The 19,104-nt window shown below is 41.1% G+C and overlaps 1 protein-coding gene across 4 annotated transcripts in view; it reads left to right on the plus strand.

Annotated features, from left to right (window-relative positions):
• The window catches only part of LOC128644129 (plexin-B3), a 41,486-nt gene extending 23,099 nt beyond the window's left edge, over positions 1-18,387 (plus strand). The window contains exons 1-2 of one of the 4 annotated variants that reach the window (XM_053696843.1): positions 13,999-14,116; positions 17,312-18,386. In XM_053696843.1, coding sequence (XP_053552818.1) covers positions 17,321-18,370 — 1,050 coding nt within the window. In that variant the 5' untranslated portion in view covers positions 13,999-14,116; positions 17,312-17,320 and the 3' untranslated portion in view covers positions 18,371-18,386. Of the gene's footprint in view, positions 1-13,998; positions 14,117-17,311 lie in introns of those variants that run through there. The other 3 variants (XM_053696840.1, XM_053696839.1, XM_053696841.1) reach the window with 3 other exon arrangements.
• Positions 18,388-19,104: the final 717 nt, after the last annotated feature.

Genomic DNA, 19,104 nt, shown 5'->3' on the forward strand with positions numbered 1-19,104 from the left:
TAATTGTAAACTGCAAAATAGATGATGAGCTTAAAAGACCAATAAATCAATGTAACTTAATAACAAACCTCTGAGTTGCTGTATATTTCCAGTTTCACAGTAAGACTTTACAACTCCTCATTAGTTTAGTTAGTACATCCTTTTAACTATATCATTAACCCAGAGATTTATTTGCTATTAGTAATGTTAAATGTTTCAAATGCTTTTAAATAGATGTTAAATAAAACAAGCTACCATTAGTGGAACAGTAAAGTCAACATTAAACCTTCATGATTCAGACAAAGATGTCATTTTAAAGGGATACTACCCCCTCATTTTTTCTTTCATGATTCAGATAGAGCATACAATTTTAAGCAACTTTCTAATTTACTCCTATTATCAATTTTTCTTTGTTCTCATGTTATCTTGATTTGAAAAAGCAGTAATAAAAGGTTAGGAGCCGGCCCATTTTTTAGTTCAGCACCTTGGTAGAGCTGCTGATTGGTTTGCTACATTTAGCCACAAATCAGCAAGTGCTACCCATGTGCTGAACAAAAAATGGTCTGGCTCTAAAGCTTACTGTACTGCTTTTTCAAATCAAGATAGCATGAGAACAAAGAAAATTTGATAATAGGAGTAAATTAGAAAGGTGCTTAAAATCTCATGCTCTATCTGAATCATGAAATAAAAAAATTGGGTTTAGTATCCCTTTAAGACACTTATAAATTCACTTCTATTGTCAAATGTACTTTGTTCTTTTTCTATCCTTTGTTAAAAAGCATGCCTACGTTGGCTCGCTGCTGATTGGGTGCTACACTCATTTGTCTCTTGTCATTGGCTCAACAAGTGTTCCTAGGTAGCTCCCAGTCGTGCATTGCTCCTCTAGCGTTGACTTTATGTGTTTAATGACTTTGCAGAGGTTAAAGATATATCTAAGCAGCAGTGCAATAATAAAATGCTGTAACATATTAGGGCATTTTCTTTTGGCACTTTTATGCAGATGTGCAGCAGTTTGTATAAAGGATTTCTTTCTGCAACTGCACCAGATACACAAATGAGACGGTGGAATAGGAAGGCTTAGCTATTTTTAGAAGATATATGTTTTTGCTTGTCTAGCACTGAGAGGGTTAATGTCCCCTTAGCCAGACTGAGCTGCGATTATGAGCATTAGCCAGTAAATCCCTGTCTAATGTAAGTGTTTGCTTTACACACTCATTTAGTGCCGCTCCTGCCCCCAAGCACATTCCCGCTGGGCGCTGGGGTGTGAATGCCTCTCTTAAAGGGACAGTACACTGTAAAATTGTTTTTCCATTAATGTATTTTAAATGACTTGTTATACCAACTGCAGAGTATAAAATATTTTCATGCTTATTTGTGTATATGAAGTAGCTGATTTTGTGCTTTGAAACCACAGCCTATTACAATGGGTTGAACTTAAATGTGATATCAGATCTCATTATGTTCTAAATTGTGTAAACAGACTTGCTTCCTTATCTTTTATTTCTCTGGAACACCAAAGCTCAATACGTAGAGAGAACAATGGAAAATGGTAATTTTATTACTTAACTATCCTGCATCCCACTGAGAGTGTAATCTCTTCTGCTGGCTGTGTATACTTAGGCTATTCAATAGCCTATACTCCAGTATTAATTTGTTCAGTGTAGGTGGCGATACCACAGGCTAAATCAGCTATTTCAAATGCTGAAATAGGAGTAAAGGAGCTACTTGTAACCAATTTAATACACTCTAGCAGGTTAAAAGGATCATTGGGAATAATTTAAAGGGGAGACATTTTTTGGGTGAACTGTCCCTTTAACCTCCTCTGATGCGACAGCAAGCTGGTGCCACTGCAGTGATACTATTTGATGACACATGTGACCAAAACTTCTTGCCTACATGAATTAGTCACTGGCAGCCTCTGACCAAGAAAAAGTTACATACAGTCACAGGTCCTTTTAGCAGCGGAAATTCCTATGTGCCCTAGAACCTTCTAATTGTAACTAGTGCTTGGGCGCACGTGATCTCACACCCAGCCTAGCGGGCAACTTCTTTTTGTCTAAGGTTCCTGTTTTTATTGAAATTGTAAACCTCAAAGTACATTCAGTAAATGGCATAAAACAATACTATAGGATGTATTCTTTCTCTCAGACTGTGATACCTGGTAACACAACAATGTATTCATAATCATGAGGTTTCGTATGTCACAAACCTTATGTCAGAAATGTGACCATTAGCAGAGAGCTGTTACCCAATGTCATTTCTTAGCCGCTTAGGTAAGTCACATATTAGGCAGTCTGGGCCGGATTGGGAATAAAAAAGCAGCCCTGGAAAATTTGGAGACAAGCCATATTTTTTGTTAAAGGGACACAAAAAGCACATTTTTTCCCCTTTCATGATTCAGATGGAAAAGGCAATTTTAAGCAAGCGTCTAATTTACTTCTGTTATATAATTTCTTCATTCTCTTGCTATCTTTATCTGAAAAAGCAGGAATATATGCATAAGAGCCGGCCCATTTTTGGTTCAGAACCTGGGTAGCCCTTGCTGATTGGTGGCTACATTTAAGAGGGAAAAAATGTGTCCATTTAATTTAGTAGAATGCTCACACCCCATTTTTCTCAAAGGGGATTACTGGGAGACTCCTTTCCCCAATATTATTTTTTCACAAATGATATTAGTTTGTATAACACAAAGTGCCAGATTGTAGTTATATAGGCAACCTACAACCCAACTGCAACTATTAATAACCCCTTTAAATTGTAGCTTTCCAGCCCTAACTGCTACAGCCTACTGGGAAATCTCCTTGTATCCTGATAGGCCAATCCAGCCTTGGAGGCAGGGGGATTTATGCTGTCCTAAGCAATATTTCTTGCTGTAAGGTTATGTGAGTGGGGGCATACAAGTAAGGTGCCACAGAAATTCTCACCCATGGTTCAGACGCAAACAGAGGAAGTGGGGGCCAGATACAAAGGATTGTGCTTCCAGGACTTAAAGGGACACTGAACCCAAAAATTTTCTTTCATGATTCAGGTAGAGCATGCAATTTTAAGCAACTTTCTAATTTACTCTTATTATCAATTATTCTTTGTTTCTTTTGCTATCTTTATTTGAAAAAGAAGGCATCTAAGCTAAGGAGCCAGCCAATTTTTGGTTCAGACTCTGGGCAGCACTTGTTTATTGGTGGTTGGATTTATCCACCAATCAGCAAGAACAACCCAGGTTGTTCACCAAAAATGGGCCGGCATCTAAATTTACATTCTTGCTTTTTCAAATAAAGATACCAAGAGAATGAATAAAATGTGCTAATAGGAATAAATTAGAAAGTTGCTTAAAATTGAATGTTTTATCAGAATCACGAAAGATAAAATTTGGGTACAGTGTCCCTTAAAAAAAAAAAAAATTTTTTTTTTTTGTTTCCAGTAACATATTATATCAGCTGTAGAGTATAACATGTATGGCAAAATTGCTCCTTTGAGTTTATTTTTGGATATGAAATATCTTATTTTTGTTGTTGTTGCTATTTCTAACCACAACCCAGTCAAATGGGCTGAACTTGCAGGGACAGAAGACCTTATTATCTTATCACACTATATACACACAAATGCTTTTTTTTAATCTTATCTCTGTATACCAAATCCTGATACTTAACCCTTTAAAGGACCAGTCAACACAGTAGATTTGCATAATTTTTTCTTTCATGATTCAGATAGAGGATGAAATTTTAAGCAACTTTATAATTTACTCCTATTATCAAATTTTCTTCATTCTCTTATCTTTATTTGAAATGCAAGAATGTAAGTTTAGATGCTGGCCCATTTTTGGTGAACAACCTGGGTTTTCCTTGCTGATTGGTGGATAAATTCATCCACCAATAAAAAGTGCTGTCCAGAGTGCTGAACCAAAAAAAAAGCTTTGATGCATTCTTTTTCAAATAAAAATAGTAAGAGAACGAAGAAAAATTGATAATAGGAGTAAATTAGAAAGTAGCTTACAATTGCATGCTCTATCTGAATCACGAAAGAAAAAAATTAGGTTCAGTGTCCCTTTAAAAGGACAAACCATTTTGTTTAAGAATTCAGACAGAGCATACAATCTTTAACAACTGTCCAATTTTCTTCTGTAATCAAATGTGCTTCATTCTCTTGGTATTCATTGTTAAAATGCAGTACTGGAAACTAGCTGAGCAAATAGGCTGAGCCAATGAGCAGTGGCAATACATGTGCAGCCACCAATCTGCATCTAGCTCTTAGTAATGCATTGCTGAACTTGCGCCTACTTAGGTATGCTTTTCAGCAATGAATAGCAAGAAAACAAAGCAAATTAGATAATATAATTAAATGCTGTATCTGTCAAGAGACTTTATTGACCATTTTTCTTTCATGATTCAGATAGAGCATGCACTTTTACATAACTTTGTAATTTATCTCTATTGTCAAAGTTTCTTTCTTCTTGGTATCTTTTGTTGAAAAGCAGGGATGTAAAGCTCAAGAGCGTGCACATTTCTGGAGCTCTATATGGCAGCAGGTTTGCAATAATGTTATCCATTTTCAAGAGCACTAAATGGCAGCTCTATTTCCTGTCCTGTCCTGTCCTGCACACCTACCTAGGTGTCGCTTCAACAAAGGATACCACGAGAATGAAGCAAATTTGAGAATAGAAGGAAATTGTAAACTTTTGTTTGATATAATTGTATGCTGTGTCTGAATCACAAAAGAAAATTGTTTGGGTTTCATATCCCTTTCAGTATTGGAATATTCAGTAAAGGTTGTAGATACAACAGACAAAAGTTTGTTTCAAACAGCAAAATAAAGGTGAATGAAGTTTGTAAACAATTTAAAGAGACAGTCTACACTAGAATATTTTATTGTTTTAAAAGATAAATAATCCCTTTATTACCCATTCCCCAGTTTTGCATAACCAACACAGTTATATTAATACACTTCTTACCTTTGTGATTACCTTGTATCTAAGCATCTTCTGAAAGCCCCCTGATCACATGACTTTTTATTTATTATCTATTGACTTGCATTTTAGCCAATTAGTGATGTGTTGTTAGAACCCATGGGTGTGAGCACAATGTTATCCATATGACTCACATGAACTAGCAGTCTCCTGTTGTGAAAAGCAAATAAAAAGCATGTGATAAGAGGCTGTCTGCACTCTGCAGTGGCTTAGAAACAGGCAGAAATATAGAGGTTTAAATGTTATAAAGTATATTAATATAACAATGTTGGTTGTGCAAATCTGGGGAATGGGTAGTAAAGGCATTATCTATCTTTTTAAACACTAACAGTTTTAGTGTAGACTGTGCCTTTAATACATTACAGTAGGTCAAATAGATAATTGGGAACATATTAAAGGGATGGTCATTTTACAGTATGCTGTTCCTTTAAGACAGGCAATACAGGGTTTCAGACTAAAGTGTTGTAGGAAAGGCACAAATAAGCTAAATGCCAGCACAGGCTCATTCCCAGGTGTGTGAGTGACCACTTGTGTGAGCATCTCCTTAACTGGACATTCATTAGTAACAGTTATTGCTGGGTACCAGAGAGAAACTGGCTGAGCCAGACTTGCAGAAGATTAGCTAGGGCAGATATCGGGGATGGTGAAGATGGGAGATCTTCCGCTTTGGGAATTGGTGGAGGGGGGTGTCATAGTATTCTGGTGGGGGCAGCCAATGACTCACTCTTTCAATAGCTCAGATAGTTTCACGCTCTGAAAAATGCTTTTTGTTCCCAAGAGACCTTATCGAGCCCCTTGGACAAAGAGGGGCTTTGAGAACTCTGACTGGCACCGAGCTCTAAGGCAGGAGGGTGGGGGGGATGGGAGTCAGGGTTTGTGCCAAGCAGGATAACTGCCTCTGGGAAAACCGTCCTCTCTACCCGGCCCACACTGCTGTCACATCCTTGTGTATGGGATGAGGGTTATAGGGAGGTATTATACGGATGTAACTGTGTATAGGATTATATGAGGCAGAATGATGTTTATAGGGAGGTATTATACTGATGTAACTGTGTATAGGATGATATGAGGCAGAATGAGGGTTATATGGAGGTATTATACTGATGTAACTGTGTATAGGATGATATGAGGCAGGAAGAGGTTATATGGAGGTATTATACTGATGTAACTGTGTATAGGATGATATGAGGCAGGGTGAGGTTATAGGGAGGTATTATACTGATGTAACTGTGTATAGGATGATATGAGGCAGGGTGAGGTTATAGGGAGGTATTATACTGATGTAACTGTGTATAGGATGATACGAGGCAGGATTAGGTTATAGGGAGGTATTATACTGATGTAACTGTGTATAGTATGATATGAGGCAGAATGAGGGTTATAGGGAGGTATTATACTGATGTAACTCTGTATAGGATGATATGAGGCAGAATGAGGGTTATAGGGAGGTATTTTTACTGATGTAACTATGTATAGGATGATATGAGGCAGGGTGAGGTTATAGGGAGGTATTATACTGATGTAACTGTGTATAGGATGATATGAGGCAGGGTGAGGTTATAGGGAGGTATTATACTGATGTAACTGTGTATAGGATGATATGAGGCAGGATTAGGTTATAAGGAGGTATTATACTGATGTAACTGTGTATAGGATGATATGAGGCAGGATTAGGTTATAGGGAGGTATTAGTGTATAGGATGATATGAGGCAGGATTAGGTTATAGCGAGGTATTAGTGTATAGGATGATATGAAGCAGGATGAGGGTTATAGGGAGGTATTATACTGATGTAACTGTGTATAGGATGATATGAGGCAGGGTGAGGTTATAGGGAGGTATTATACTGATGTAACTGTGTATAGGATGATATGAGGCAGGGTGAGGTTATAGGGAGGTATTATACTGATGTAACTGTGTATAGGATGATATGAGGCAGGTAGAGGGTTATAGAGAGGTATTATACTGATGTAACTGTGTATAGGATGATATGAGGCAGGAAGAGGTTATATAGAGGTATTATACTGATGTAACTGTGTATAGGATGATATGAGGCAGAATTAGGGTTATAGGGAGGAATTATACTCATGTAACTGTGTATAGGATGATATGAGGCAGGGTGAGGTTATATGGAGGTATTATACTGATGTAACTGTGTATAGGATGATATGAGGCAGAATGAGGGTTATAGGGAGGAATTATACTGATGTAACTGTGTATAGGATGATATGAGGCAGGGTGAGGTTATAGGGAGGTATTATACTGATGTAACTGTGTATAGGATGATATGAGGCAGGAAGAGGGTTATAGAGAAGTATTATACTGATGTAACTGTGTATAGGATGATATGAGTCAGGAAGAGGGTTATAGGGAGGTATTATACTGATGTAACTGTGTATAGGATGATATGAGGCAGAATGAGGGTTATAGGGAGGTATATAGGCTGAAAGACGACCACCACTGAACAAGACACACAAGCTGAAACGTCAAGACTGGGCCAAGAAATATCTCAAGACTGATTTTTCTAAGGTTTTATGGACTGATGAAATGAGTGAGTCTTGATGGGCCAGATGGATGGGCCTGTGGCTGGATTGGTAAAGGGCAGAGAGCTCCAGTCCGACTCAGACGCCAGCAAGGTGGTGGTGGAGTACTGGTTTGGGCTGGTATCATCAAAGATGAGCTTGTGGGGCCTTTTCGGGTTGAGGATGGAGTCAAGCTCAACTTCCAGTCCTACTGCCAGTTTCTGGAAGACACCTTCTTCAAGCAGTGGTACAGGAAGAAGTCTGCATCCTTCAAGAAAAACATGATTTTCATGCAGGACAATGCTCCATCACACGCGTCCAAGTACTCCACAGCGTGGCTGGCAAGAAAGGGTATAAAAGAAGAAAATCTAATGACATGGCCTCCTTGTTCACCTGATCTGAACCCCATTGAGAACCTGTGGTCCATCATCAAATGTGAGATTTACAAGGAGGGAAAACAGTACACCTCTCTGAACAGTGTCTGGGAGGCTGTGGTTGCTGCTGCACGCAATGTTGATGGTGAACAGATCAAAACACTGACAGAATCCATGGATGGCAGGCTTTTGAGTGTCATTGCAAAGAAAGGTGGCTATATTGTCACTGATTTGTTTTTGTTTTGTTTTTGAATGTCAGAAATGTATATTTGTGAATGTTGAGATGTTATATTGGTTTCACTGGTAAAAATAAATAATTGAAATGGGTATATATTTGTTTTTTGTTAAGTTGCCTAATAATTATGCACAGTAATAGTCACCTGCACACACAGATATCCCCCTAAAATAGCTATAACTAAAAACAAACTAAAAACTACTTCCAAAACTATTCAGCTTTGATATTAATTAGTTTTTTGGGTTCATTGAGAACATAGTTGTTGTTCAATAATAAAATTAATCCTCAAAAATACAACTTGCCTAATAATTCTGCACTCCCTGTATAGGATGATATGAGGCAGGAAGAGGGTTATAGCGAGGTATTATACTGACGTAACTGTGTATAGGATGATATGGGTCAAGACGAGGGTTATAAAAAGGTATTATACTGATGTAACTGTGTATAGGATGATATGAGGCAGGATGAGGTTATAGGGAGGTATTATATTGATGTACCGTAACTGTGTATAGGATGATATGAGGCAGGATGAGGGTTTTAGGGAGGTATTATTCTGATGTAACTGTGTATAGGATGATATGAGGCAGGATGAGGGTTATAGGGAGGTCTAAAGTCCTTGGTCTGCGGACATGACCTCTAAGTTGAGGCTGTTGTCCCTGCCTTTTCAAGGAACGATTCTGTTCGGTCCAGGATTGGATTCGATCATATCCACGGTTACGGGAGGCAAGGGATCTTTCCTACCACACGATAAGAAGGCTAAGCCTAAAGGATCTACTTTTCGCCCCGTTTCGTGTGGACAAGGCCCAGTGCTAGCAGCCCGCCGCAAAAGAGGACCAGTCCAAGGGAACTTGGAAACCGGCTCATTCTTGGTACAAGTCTAAGCAGAGCAAGAATCCTGCCGAGACAAAATCGGCATGAAGGGGCGGCCCCGACCGGTCTCCAGACCAAGTAGGGGGCAGATTATCTCTTTTCTCAGGAGTCGTTTGCAGGACGTTCAGGATCCTTTGGTTCTGGACATTGTCGCCCAGGGTTACAGGATAGGGTTCAGATCCCATCCGCCCAGGGACAGATTCCTCCTATCAAACCTGTCTTCAACACTGGAAAAGGGAGAAGTCTTTCTAGAGTGTGTGAGAGATCTCTCCTCTCTAGGTGTTATCGTACCAGTACTCCAAGCAGAAAGGGGTCTAGGGTACTATTCAAATCTTTTTGTGGTTCCAAAGAATTAGGGCTCGTTCTGCCCGATTCTGGACCTAAAGTGTTTAAACAAGTTTCTGAGTGTTCCATCGTTCAAAAGGGAAACGATCAGATCTATTCTGCCCCTAGTTCAAGAGGGACAGTTCATGACAACCATAGACTTGAAGGACGCTTACCTTCATGTGCCAATCCACAGGGACCACTTCAAGTTCCTGATATTTGCATTTCTGGACCAACACTTCCAGTTTGTGGCCCTTCCCTTTGGTCTGGCGACGGCCCCTAGAGTCTTCACGAAGGTTCTGGGGGCACTACTTGTGGTGGCCAGTGCCAAAGGCATTGCTGTGGCGCCCTATCTAGATGACATCCTAGTCCAGGCGCCGTTGCTCAGTCTTACAGACGATCATTCGAGGGCTCTTCTTCTTTTGCTCCAATCTCACGGTTGGAAGATCAACTCAGGAGAGAGTTTCCTGGTTCCCAGCAACATAGTGGAGTTCCTGGGCACGATAATAGACTCTATGTCCATGAAAATATTTCTCACAGACAATCAACTCAGGTCTTGCCCTTCAATCCTCTTCAAGGCCATCGGTGGCTCAGTGTATGGAGGTGATCGGACTCATGGTTACCAGCATAGACGTAATTTTATTCGCAAGGTTCCATCTCAGACCTCTTCAATTGTGCATGTTGAGACAGTGGAATGGCGATCATTCAGATCTATCACAGCAGATGTCCATGGATGCTCGGACTCGGATCTCCCTCTCTTGGTGGATCCGTCCAGAGCAACTGTCCTTGGGGACATCCTTCTTGAGACCGTCCTGGGAGATTGTGACCACGGACGCGAGTCTGGCAGGATAGGGAGCTGTTTGGGGTGCCAGGATTGCACAAGGAAAATGGTCCCGGGAGGAGTCTCTCCTTCCGATAAATATTCTGGAACTCAGAGCAATCTACAATGCTCCGAAGGCATGCCCTCTCCTGGGATCATTCAGCTTCATCAGATTCCAGACCGACAACATTATTTTGGTGGCTTACATCAACCATCAGGGGGGTACAAGGAGCTCCCTAGCTATGAGGGAGGTGTCTCGGATCTTGGAGTGGGCGGAGTCCCACAGCTGCTCGCTCTCAGCGATTCACATTCCAGGTATGGACAACTGGGAAGTAGAATTTCTCAGCAGACAATCCTTCCATCTGGGGGAATGATCCCTTCACCCCGAAGTGTTTGCGGAGATTTGTCTCAGGTGGGGAACGCCAGAGATAGATCTCATGGCGTCCAGACTCAATTGCAAGCTACCTTGATACGGGTCAAGGTCCAGGGATCCCCAGGCAAAGCTAATAGATGCCTTAGCGGTGCCTTGGGGGTTCAGCCTAGCTTACATTTTCCACCGTTACCACTTCTACCTCGTGTTGTGGCACGAATCAAACAGGAGCGTACTTCCGCCATTCTGATTGCTCCGTCATGGCCGCGGAGGACGTGGTTTGCGGATCTGGTGGGGATATCATCCTCTCTGCCGTGGAGGTTACTTTTCGCAGGGATCTGCTGGAACAGGGCCCCTTTCAACATCAAATTCTCGATTCTCTGAGGTTGACTGCGTGGAGATTAAACGCCTAGTCTTGGCCAAGAGAGGCTTTTCGGAAAGTGTGATTGATACTCTAATTCAGGCAAGGAAGCCAGTCACTCGTTGCATCTACCATAAGGTGTGGAGGACTTGTCCTGGCGTGAGAAGCATGGATATCCTTGGCATAAGATAAAGGTATTCAGGATTCTGTCCTTCCTCCAAGACGGTTTGGAGAAGGGTCTTGCCGCTAGTTCCTTAAAGGGACAGATTTCTGCATTGTCAGTCTTGTTGCATAGGAGACTCACTGAGCTCCCTGACATCCAATCCTTTGTTCAGGTCCTGTCTAGAATCAGGCCTGTCTTTAGACAGTCTGCTCCCCTGTGGAGCTTAAACTTGGTCCTTAATGTTTTGCAGTGGGTTCCGTTTGAGCCTATGCATTCCATTGACATTAAGATTCTGTCCTGGAAGGTTCTCTTCCTGTTGGCTATTGCATCGGCACGCAGAGTATCTGAACTGGCTGCCTTGCAATGTGAGCCGCCTTATCTGGTTTTTCATGTAGTTAAGGTTGTGCTTTGCACTGGTTTGGGGTTTCTTCCCAAGGTGGTGTCTAACCGTAAAAATCAATCAGGAAATAGTGGTTCCGTCTTTGTGTCCTAACACTTCTTCTTCTACGGAGAGTTTACTTCATAATCTGGATGGGGTTCGTGCCCTGAAGTTCTTTCTTCAGGCTACGAAGGATTTCAGACAGTCTTCATCTCTTTTTGTGTTGTATTCAGGGAAGCGGAAGGGGCAGAGCGCCTCTTCTACTTCTTTGTCCTTTTGGTTGAGGAGCTTGATTCGCTTGGCCTATGAGACAGCGGGACATAAGCCTCCTCAGAGAATCACGGCTCATTCAACTAGGGCTGTGACTTTGTCTTGGGCCTTCAAGAATGAGGCTTCTATGGAGCAAATTTGTAACGCGGCTACCTAGACCTCCTTACACACTTTTACAAAGTTTTAAAAATGTTACGTCTTTGCTTCTGCGGAAGCTGTTTGTGGGAGAAAGGTTTTGCAGGTGGTGGTGCCCTCAGATTAGGGTCCGCCTTTTCCCTCCTGGTTTCATTCAGTGTCCTCTAGAGCTTGGGTATATGTTCCCAACAGTAATGAATGAAGCCATGGACTCTCCTCCCCTTTAGATGGAAAACATAAATTATGCTTACCTGATAATTTAATTTCCATCAAGGGGAGGAGAGTCCACAGCTCCCGTCCATGTCTCCGATGGGCGGACCTAAATTTAATTTATCTTCTGGCACCGTTTATACCCTGATATTTCTCCTACTGTTCCTTGCTCCCTCGGCAGAATGACTGGGGGATAAGGGACGTGGGGGAGGTATTTAAGCCTTTGGCTGGGATGTCTTTGCCTCCACCTGGTGGCCAGGTTCTTAATTCCTAATAGTAATGAATGAAGCCGTGGACTCTCCTCCCCACGATGGAAATTAAATTATCAGGTAAGCATAATTTGTTATTAGGACATTATATGAAGTGACTTGGAGGAGTTGGTTAGAGCTTTATAAATCTTAGTATAGCTAAAACATTATCTTTGTTTTGCAGTGCAATAAGTATGGGTTGTGGATAAAAGATCATGCACGTATGGTGAGTCAGTGCATTACTGTGCTCTTACCATAAAAAATAAGCATAAGATGGGATAAGTAAACAGAAATGTGTTTGTTGTGGGTTGTTTTGTGGTAGCAAAGCTGTGAGTTTCCAGATGACCTTGACTGTTAGTGGGCAGTGAGGTTACTGGCACGGCCAGCATGTCTTCCCCATGTTCATCTCTATGGGGGCAGCTTGTAGCTTGAGATATGTGCAGCTCAGCTGGTTACCCTCGTAGTATCTGATGCTGTCACTGGTTATGGGAAAAGTCTCTCAGTAGAAAGTATTGTTTGTTATTCTGGAGGAGATGATTCTGACGGGTTAGTTGGTTTATTGGGGGTTGCTGTGGGTTTTTCCTGTTTGGAGGGATGCTTAGGGTTTTTCATTTTGGGGGATGTTTGCCAGGAGGTGGGATGTTTAGGGGTTTTCCAGTAGAGTTGTGCTAATGGGTTTGCCAATTGAGGAGTATTGAGTGGTTTGTCAGCAGGATGGGTTATGGGTTTGCTGGTTGGGGCTACTGAGTGGTTTACCGATAGGTGGGGTGCTTAGCCATTTGCCAGTAAGGGGGATGTTGGTAGGTTTACCAGTATGGGTGTACTGAGGGGTTTGCCGGTTGGGTGGGATGCAGAAGGGTTTTCAAATAGGTTGCTTGCTGGTTGGTAGATACTGTATGGCTAGCCAGTAGGGAGGGTGCTTTTATGGGTTTGCTGGTTGGGTTGTTTGGCCAGTAGGGAGAGTTTGCCAAATGGAGGGTAATGATTGGTTTGCCCATAGAGTTGTTATGGGTTTGCCGACTGGGGGCCACTGAGTGGTTTGCCAGTGGGAGGATGCTGAGGGGTTTGCCAGATTGGGTCCTGAGTGTTTTGAGAATAGGGGGTGCTGAGAATTACCAGAAGGGGGGACTAGGGGTGTGCCAGTAGGAGGTATACTGAGGGGTTTGCTGGGGGATAATGAGGTTTGCCCGTTGGGGGGTAATAAGTGGGTTTTACAGTAGGAAGGATGCTGATAGTTTTGCAATTTAGGGGGTGCTGAGAGGTTTGCTAATTAGGGTCAAGCTGACTTGTCCCTCTGTCGTCACTGCTCCTGCCCTGGGGACATGCGTGTGAGCTCATGTCACAGAGGCACATTGTTATGGGACAGTACCAGAGCCTGTATGTACGGCTCCCACTGGGATCCTTTATCATTCTCATAAGGAATAATCCGGCTGTCACAGGCTGAGACTTGATTCCCTCTGTTATTTGTTCTCTCCCAGCCCTTCCCTGGGAAACTGAGAGCTTAAGGCTGTCCAGTGTGTATCTCCGAGGGCTGGGGCCAGATCAGAGTTTACTGATCTCCCTGTATGTGCACAGGTGAGTCGGTATCTCAGGCACTTGGTACACAAGCGGTTTACAAAGCCCTGTTCTGCTAGGCGAGAGGACACTGTGACACATTACCGGCTCTCTCCATGTGTCAGAGGCAGCTGTGAGAGTGGCACAAGGAGGGGCGGTCAGCAGGAGCGCACGCTAGCCGGCCAATCCCAGTGTATCTGTAGTTTCCACTTCATCTCTTCATGTGTCAGCTCCCTCTGGGGATCCCAGGTCCCCACATCTGCCTATTGTCTCTTCTCTGGGCATAGCCAGCTTTGGGTGTAGATGTGTTTGAAGCTTTCTCAGCAACGAGACTTTTCAGCCCGTAAGTACCCTGTCATTTTCTGTGACTTGCTGAGATAGAGCCTGCACCTGTTTGTTTTGTTTGGTAACATTAGGCTCTGTAATAACAGTGATTATTGTGTTCTTGTTTGTATCTGAGATTACGCTTTGAAGAACAGGTAGCAAGTAAAGTATGAACCTTACAGTGACCGTAAACCTCTCCCCTTTAATGCTCTGGCAAATATCCCATACCAGCAACTTAATCGGCACAAATATTCTGTCCAACTTTTTATGGAGGAAACTGGGCTAACAAGTAAACTCCTATCATGTAAAGCTGTACTGTGCACACACTTATGGCTCAGGGGTGTAAGTACTGCTTTATTCCCAAGAATATTTATTTACTTTAGCTTTGTGTTGTTTGTGAATGCAGACAGATTTCACCCCTTTTAATCCAGTACATGGATTCTTGGGTGTGTACGTGTGCTGAACGGTGTCTGTGTGTATACATACACACACACACAAACACGTGTGTGTGTGTGTGCTGCAGTGATTTTGTGTATGTTGTACAGAATGTGGCTGTCTGTGTTATATGTATGTGCACTCTGTATTGTCTATTATGTGTGCATGTTGTACAAATTGTGTGTGTTTTGTATTTATGTACACTCTGTATTGTGTGTGCGTGTTGTACTGATTGTGTCTGTGTGTTTTATATGTATGTGCACTGTGAGTATGTGTGTGCCTGCTGCACTGATTTTGTGTGTTGCACTGTTGTGTCTGTGTGTTTTATATGTATGTGCGCTCTGTATTGTGTGTGTCTGCTGTGCTGATTTTGTATGTATATGCGTGTGTGTGTGTATATATATATATATATACGTGTATGTGTGCTGCACTGATTTTGTGTATGTATATGAGTTTGTGTGTGTGTTACACTGATTTTGTGTGTATGTTGTGTGTTGCACTGATTTTGTATATATGTGTGTGTCTGCTGCACTGATTTTGTATATATGTGTGTGTCTGCTGCACTGATTTTGTATATATGTGTGTGTCTGCTGCACTGATTTTGTAAATATGTGTGTGTCTGCTGAACTGATTTTGTATATATGTGTGTGTCTGCTGCACTGATTTTGTATATATGTGTGTGCTGCACTGATTTTGTATATGTGTGTGTGTGTCTGCTGCACTAATTTTGTATATATGTGTGTGTGTCTGCTGCACTGATTTTGTGTGTGTGTGTGTGTGTCTGCTGCACTAATTTTGTATATATGTGTGTGTGTCTGCTGCACTAATTTTGTATGTGTGTGCGTTGTGTGCTGCATAAAGAGGTTAAAACACTGATGTCTCATTTCTATTGACATAAATGTTCTATGGATCCTCCTTAACCCTTTATTTGACAGTGCTGTGCTAAGTGAACGCTGCTGGTTTTAACACCAGGGATTAATTTCCCCCTCACATGGTCCATCTGCAAATGGGATTAAGTCTTGTGGTGTTTCAGGGTCACTGAGTGGATGTAAGTCTCTTGCAGCTGATAAAGATGTCACATTGCATACTTGTGCTGAGGACCTTAAAGGGATATTAAACAGTAAATACATTCTAGACAAAATGGTGTATTAAAAGCAAAGATTAGCCTGAGAAAACTATGTGCATATATTTATTAAAAAATCTATTATAAATTGAGTTTCTAAAACCACTTAAAGGGAAGGAAACCCCAAGTTTGCTTCATTCTCTTGTTATCCTTTGCTGAAGCAACAGTATTGCACTAGTGGCAGCTAGCTGTACACATCTAGTTTGCCAATCACATGCACCAATCAGCAGCTAGCTCCCGCTAGTGTAAGATATGTGTGTATTCTTTTTCAACATGGAATACGAAGAGAATGAAGCCCATTTGAAAACAGAAGTGAATTTAAAAGTGTCATAAAATGACATGTTCTATCTGCCTAGATGTGCTAATGGTCTATAAAATAATTGTTGTGGTTCTTAAAGTAACAGTGTTCCCACACGTGCAGGCTCTTGAGATTACCTAGAGTTATTCTTTAACAAAGGATACCAAGAAAACTTAGCAAAATTGTTCATGGAAGTAAATTCAAAAATGTGTTTAAAATTGAATACTCTGTCAAATCATTTAAGTTTACTTTTGACTTAAAGGGACAGTCTACAATAGATTGTTATTGTTTTAAAAGATGATGTCCAATCTGAATAATAGAAGATAATAGAATAATATATTTTGCATTAAAAGCACATTACTGTCTTGCCCCTAACCATGCTGCAGGCTCCTAAATTTGATAAATCTGTCACTGGTTTTTGGGTTACTAGTGAAGCAGACCATATTCTTCCTGCGTTATCCGCATCTTCAGGGCTTTATTTGTGCAACACCTGATTGTATACTGCTCCTCACATATTCGTGATTTGACAGTAAATACAAACTGCCGTCATATGTGGAATAGAGAGGAGAAAAACGTAAGAGAGCGCATTCAGACAGAATCTCCATCACACTGCTAAGTCTGATTTAACCTGCTCTGCCAGTGAATCATTATTAATAAATATTTGATTAGTAGAATTAATAAATTATTTACTTTTCTTTTAGACGTAACAATTACTAGCCTGGTTTGTTGGGGGGGGGGGGCAAGTTTGCTACTGTTTTTGTAACAAAAAAAAAACATGGAATAAAACTGATACGTAAAATATGAACAAAAGTTTGAAGTAAATGTAACCTGATAACATTATCGTGCAGCTAAAATATTTAATTCTGTGTTTAAAGGGTGTTGCTTATTCCTTTAAAGGGATAGTCAATAGGGCATGACATTTTAACCAACTTTTCAAATGACTTTTCTTATCAATTTTGCTTACTTCTCTTGGTATCCTTTGTTAAAGAGTAATCGTAGGTGAGCTCAGGAGCGTGCATGTGTCTTTTTTTTGTTTTTTTTTGTTTATGACAGCAGTATTTGCAACATTTTTTATAGCAATGACACACATAGATACAAAAACTTCTTCCATAGAATGCTAAAGACACTTGCACAATCCTGAGCTCATACCAGCCTAACTAGGTTTATTCTTCAATAAAGGACACCAAGAGAACAAAGCAAATATAAGCATAGCTCACTCATGCAGTAATGGATCATGCCAGGAGTGGGACAGACTTTCTGTATAAGGAGGAGTTGGGTTGGGTGTACGTGTTATGCGGTTCCATATAATGATGTTGACTTTCCTTGTCTGTTGTTTCTTTGCTTTGTTACGCTACCAGGTGATAGTAATGCTGGACCTGACTTCATCCCTCCTTGTCCTCCAGTGCATCTCTCTTTGTGCATCCTCGTTCCCCTCCTTTCTCAGCCCCAATGTCACCTTCAACCATATGGCACGTGACCCAAGCTCTGGTTACATCTACATTGGAGCTGTCAACTGGATTTTCCAACTTTCACCGGACCTCAACCTTCTGGTGAAGGACAGTACAGGTCCAAAACAGGATAGCCCAGACTGCCTTCCATTCAAGGAACTTCGTGATTGCCCACAGGCCTCGCTCACAGATAACACTAACAAGCTTCTGATTGTCAATTCGTACTCTGGGGAACTGTTGACTTGTGGACAGGTCTTCCAGGGTATTTGTGAGAAAAGGAACCTGACTTACATCTCTAACATCATATATCAAACTGAAGATCCTGGAGATAACCAGTTTGTGGCTGCTAATGACCCCAAGGTTACCACAGTGGGAATTGTGGAGAGGGCTTTGGGAAGCCTTGATCGCCTGTTTGTAGGCCGGGGCCTGACCGCAAGACTTTCTGGGGGAATACCACCTATTACCATAAGACAGCTAGATAAAGCTCCTGTTTTTTCCAATGAAGGTCTAGGAAAACTAGTTGTGGGAGACTTTTCGGATTACAACAATAATTACGTGGATGTATTTTCCAGCAATGGCCATATCTATTTCTTGTTTTTTCGTCGAGGGTCCAAATCCCATATGGATTACAAAACCTACTTGGGTAGCATCTGCATTAATGATACCTACCTCTACTCTTATGTGGAAATACCTCTCCAGTGCACTAAGGATTACAACCTGGCACAGGCTGCCCACCTTGAGACGGAGACGCAGAAACTTTTTGTAGTCTTCGCAGCCAGTCAGGGTCCCACTTCCATACCAAGTAGTCAAACTGCTGTTTGCTCCTACAGCATGAAGGACATCAAGGAAAGGATAGAGAGGGCACGTCGGCTGTGCTACACCAAAGAAGGGAAGGGGGAGTCTGGGCAAGAAGAAGCTGGCATAGAGTATGGAGTCAACTCAAAGTGTGCCCCGCTTCCCACGGTATGAGCTTAAGTAATAATAATTATTTAATAGATTTCTGTTTGGGAATTACACTTCTAGTTAAAAGGACAGTATACTGTAAAATTGTTTTTCCCTTAATGATTTCAAATGACTTGTTATACCAGCTGCAGAGTATAAAATGTTTGATAAATGGCTTATTTAGATTTATTTGTGTACATGAAATGGTTGGTTTTATTCTTTGAAACCACAACCCAATAAAGGGCCAGATTACAAGTGGAGCACTAACCGTTACGCACAACCGAAAAAATTGGTTTATCACGGGTGTTTGCGTGCGTCTGTTTTTTTTTTACTCGTATTACAAGTTGAAAGTAAATGTGATGGCTTGAGCGCAGTTGAAGTTAACGCTCGTCGGGATAGCACGTCCTCCGAGCTCTGGTTAACTGTTTTGCAAAACAAAAAAGTGTCACAAAATACATCAAAAATACATTACAAAGTATAGCTCAAAGATATGAGGTTAGAGAAAAAAAAGACGGATATAGGACTTTAACATAGAGATAAATACATATAAAATGTATATGTATATATTTATATGTATATTTATATGTGTACACATGTATTTATATGTGCATATATGTATTCATAGACATATAAACACACTGATACATAAGTACACACATATAGACATATAAACACACTGATAGATATGTACACACATATAGACAGATAAACACACTGATACATATGTACACACATATAGACATATAAACACACTGATACAT

This window comes from Bombina bombina, unplaced genomic scaffold (assembly GCF_027579735.1).
Source record: "Bombina bombina isolate aBomBom1 unplaced genomic scaffold, aBomBom1.pri scaffold_1147, whole genome shotgun sequence".
In the NCBI taxonomy this organism is placed as follows: Eukaryota; Metazoa; Chordata; class Amphibia; order Anura; family Bombinatoridae; genus Bombina; species Bombina bombina.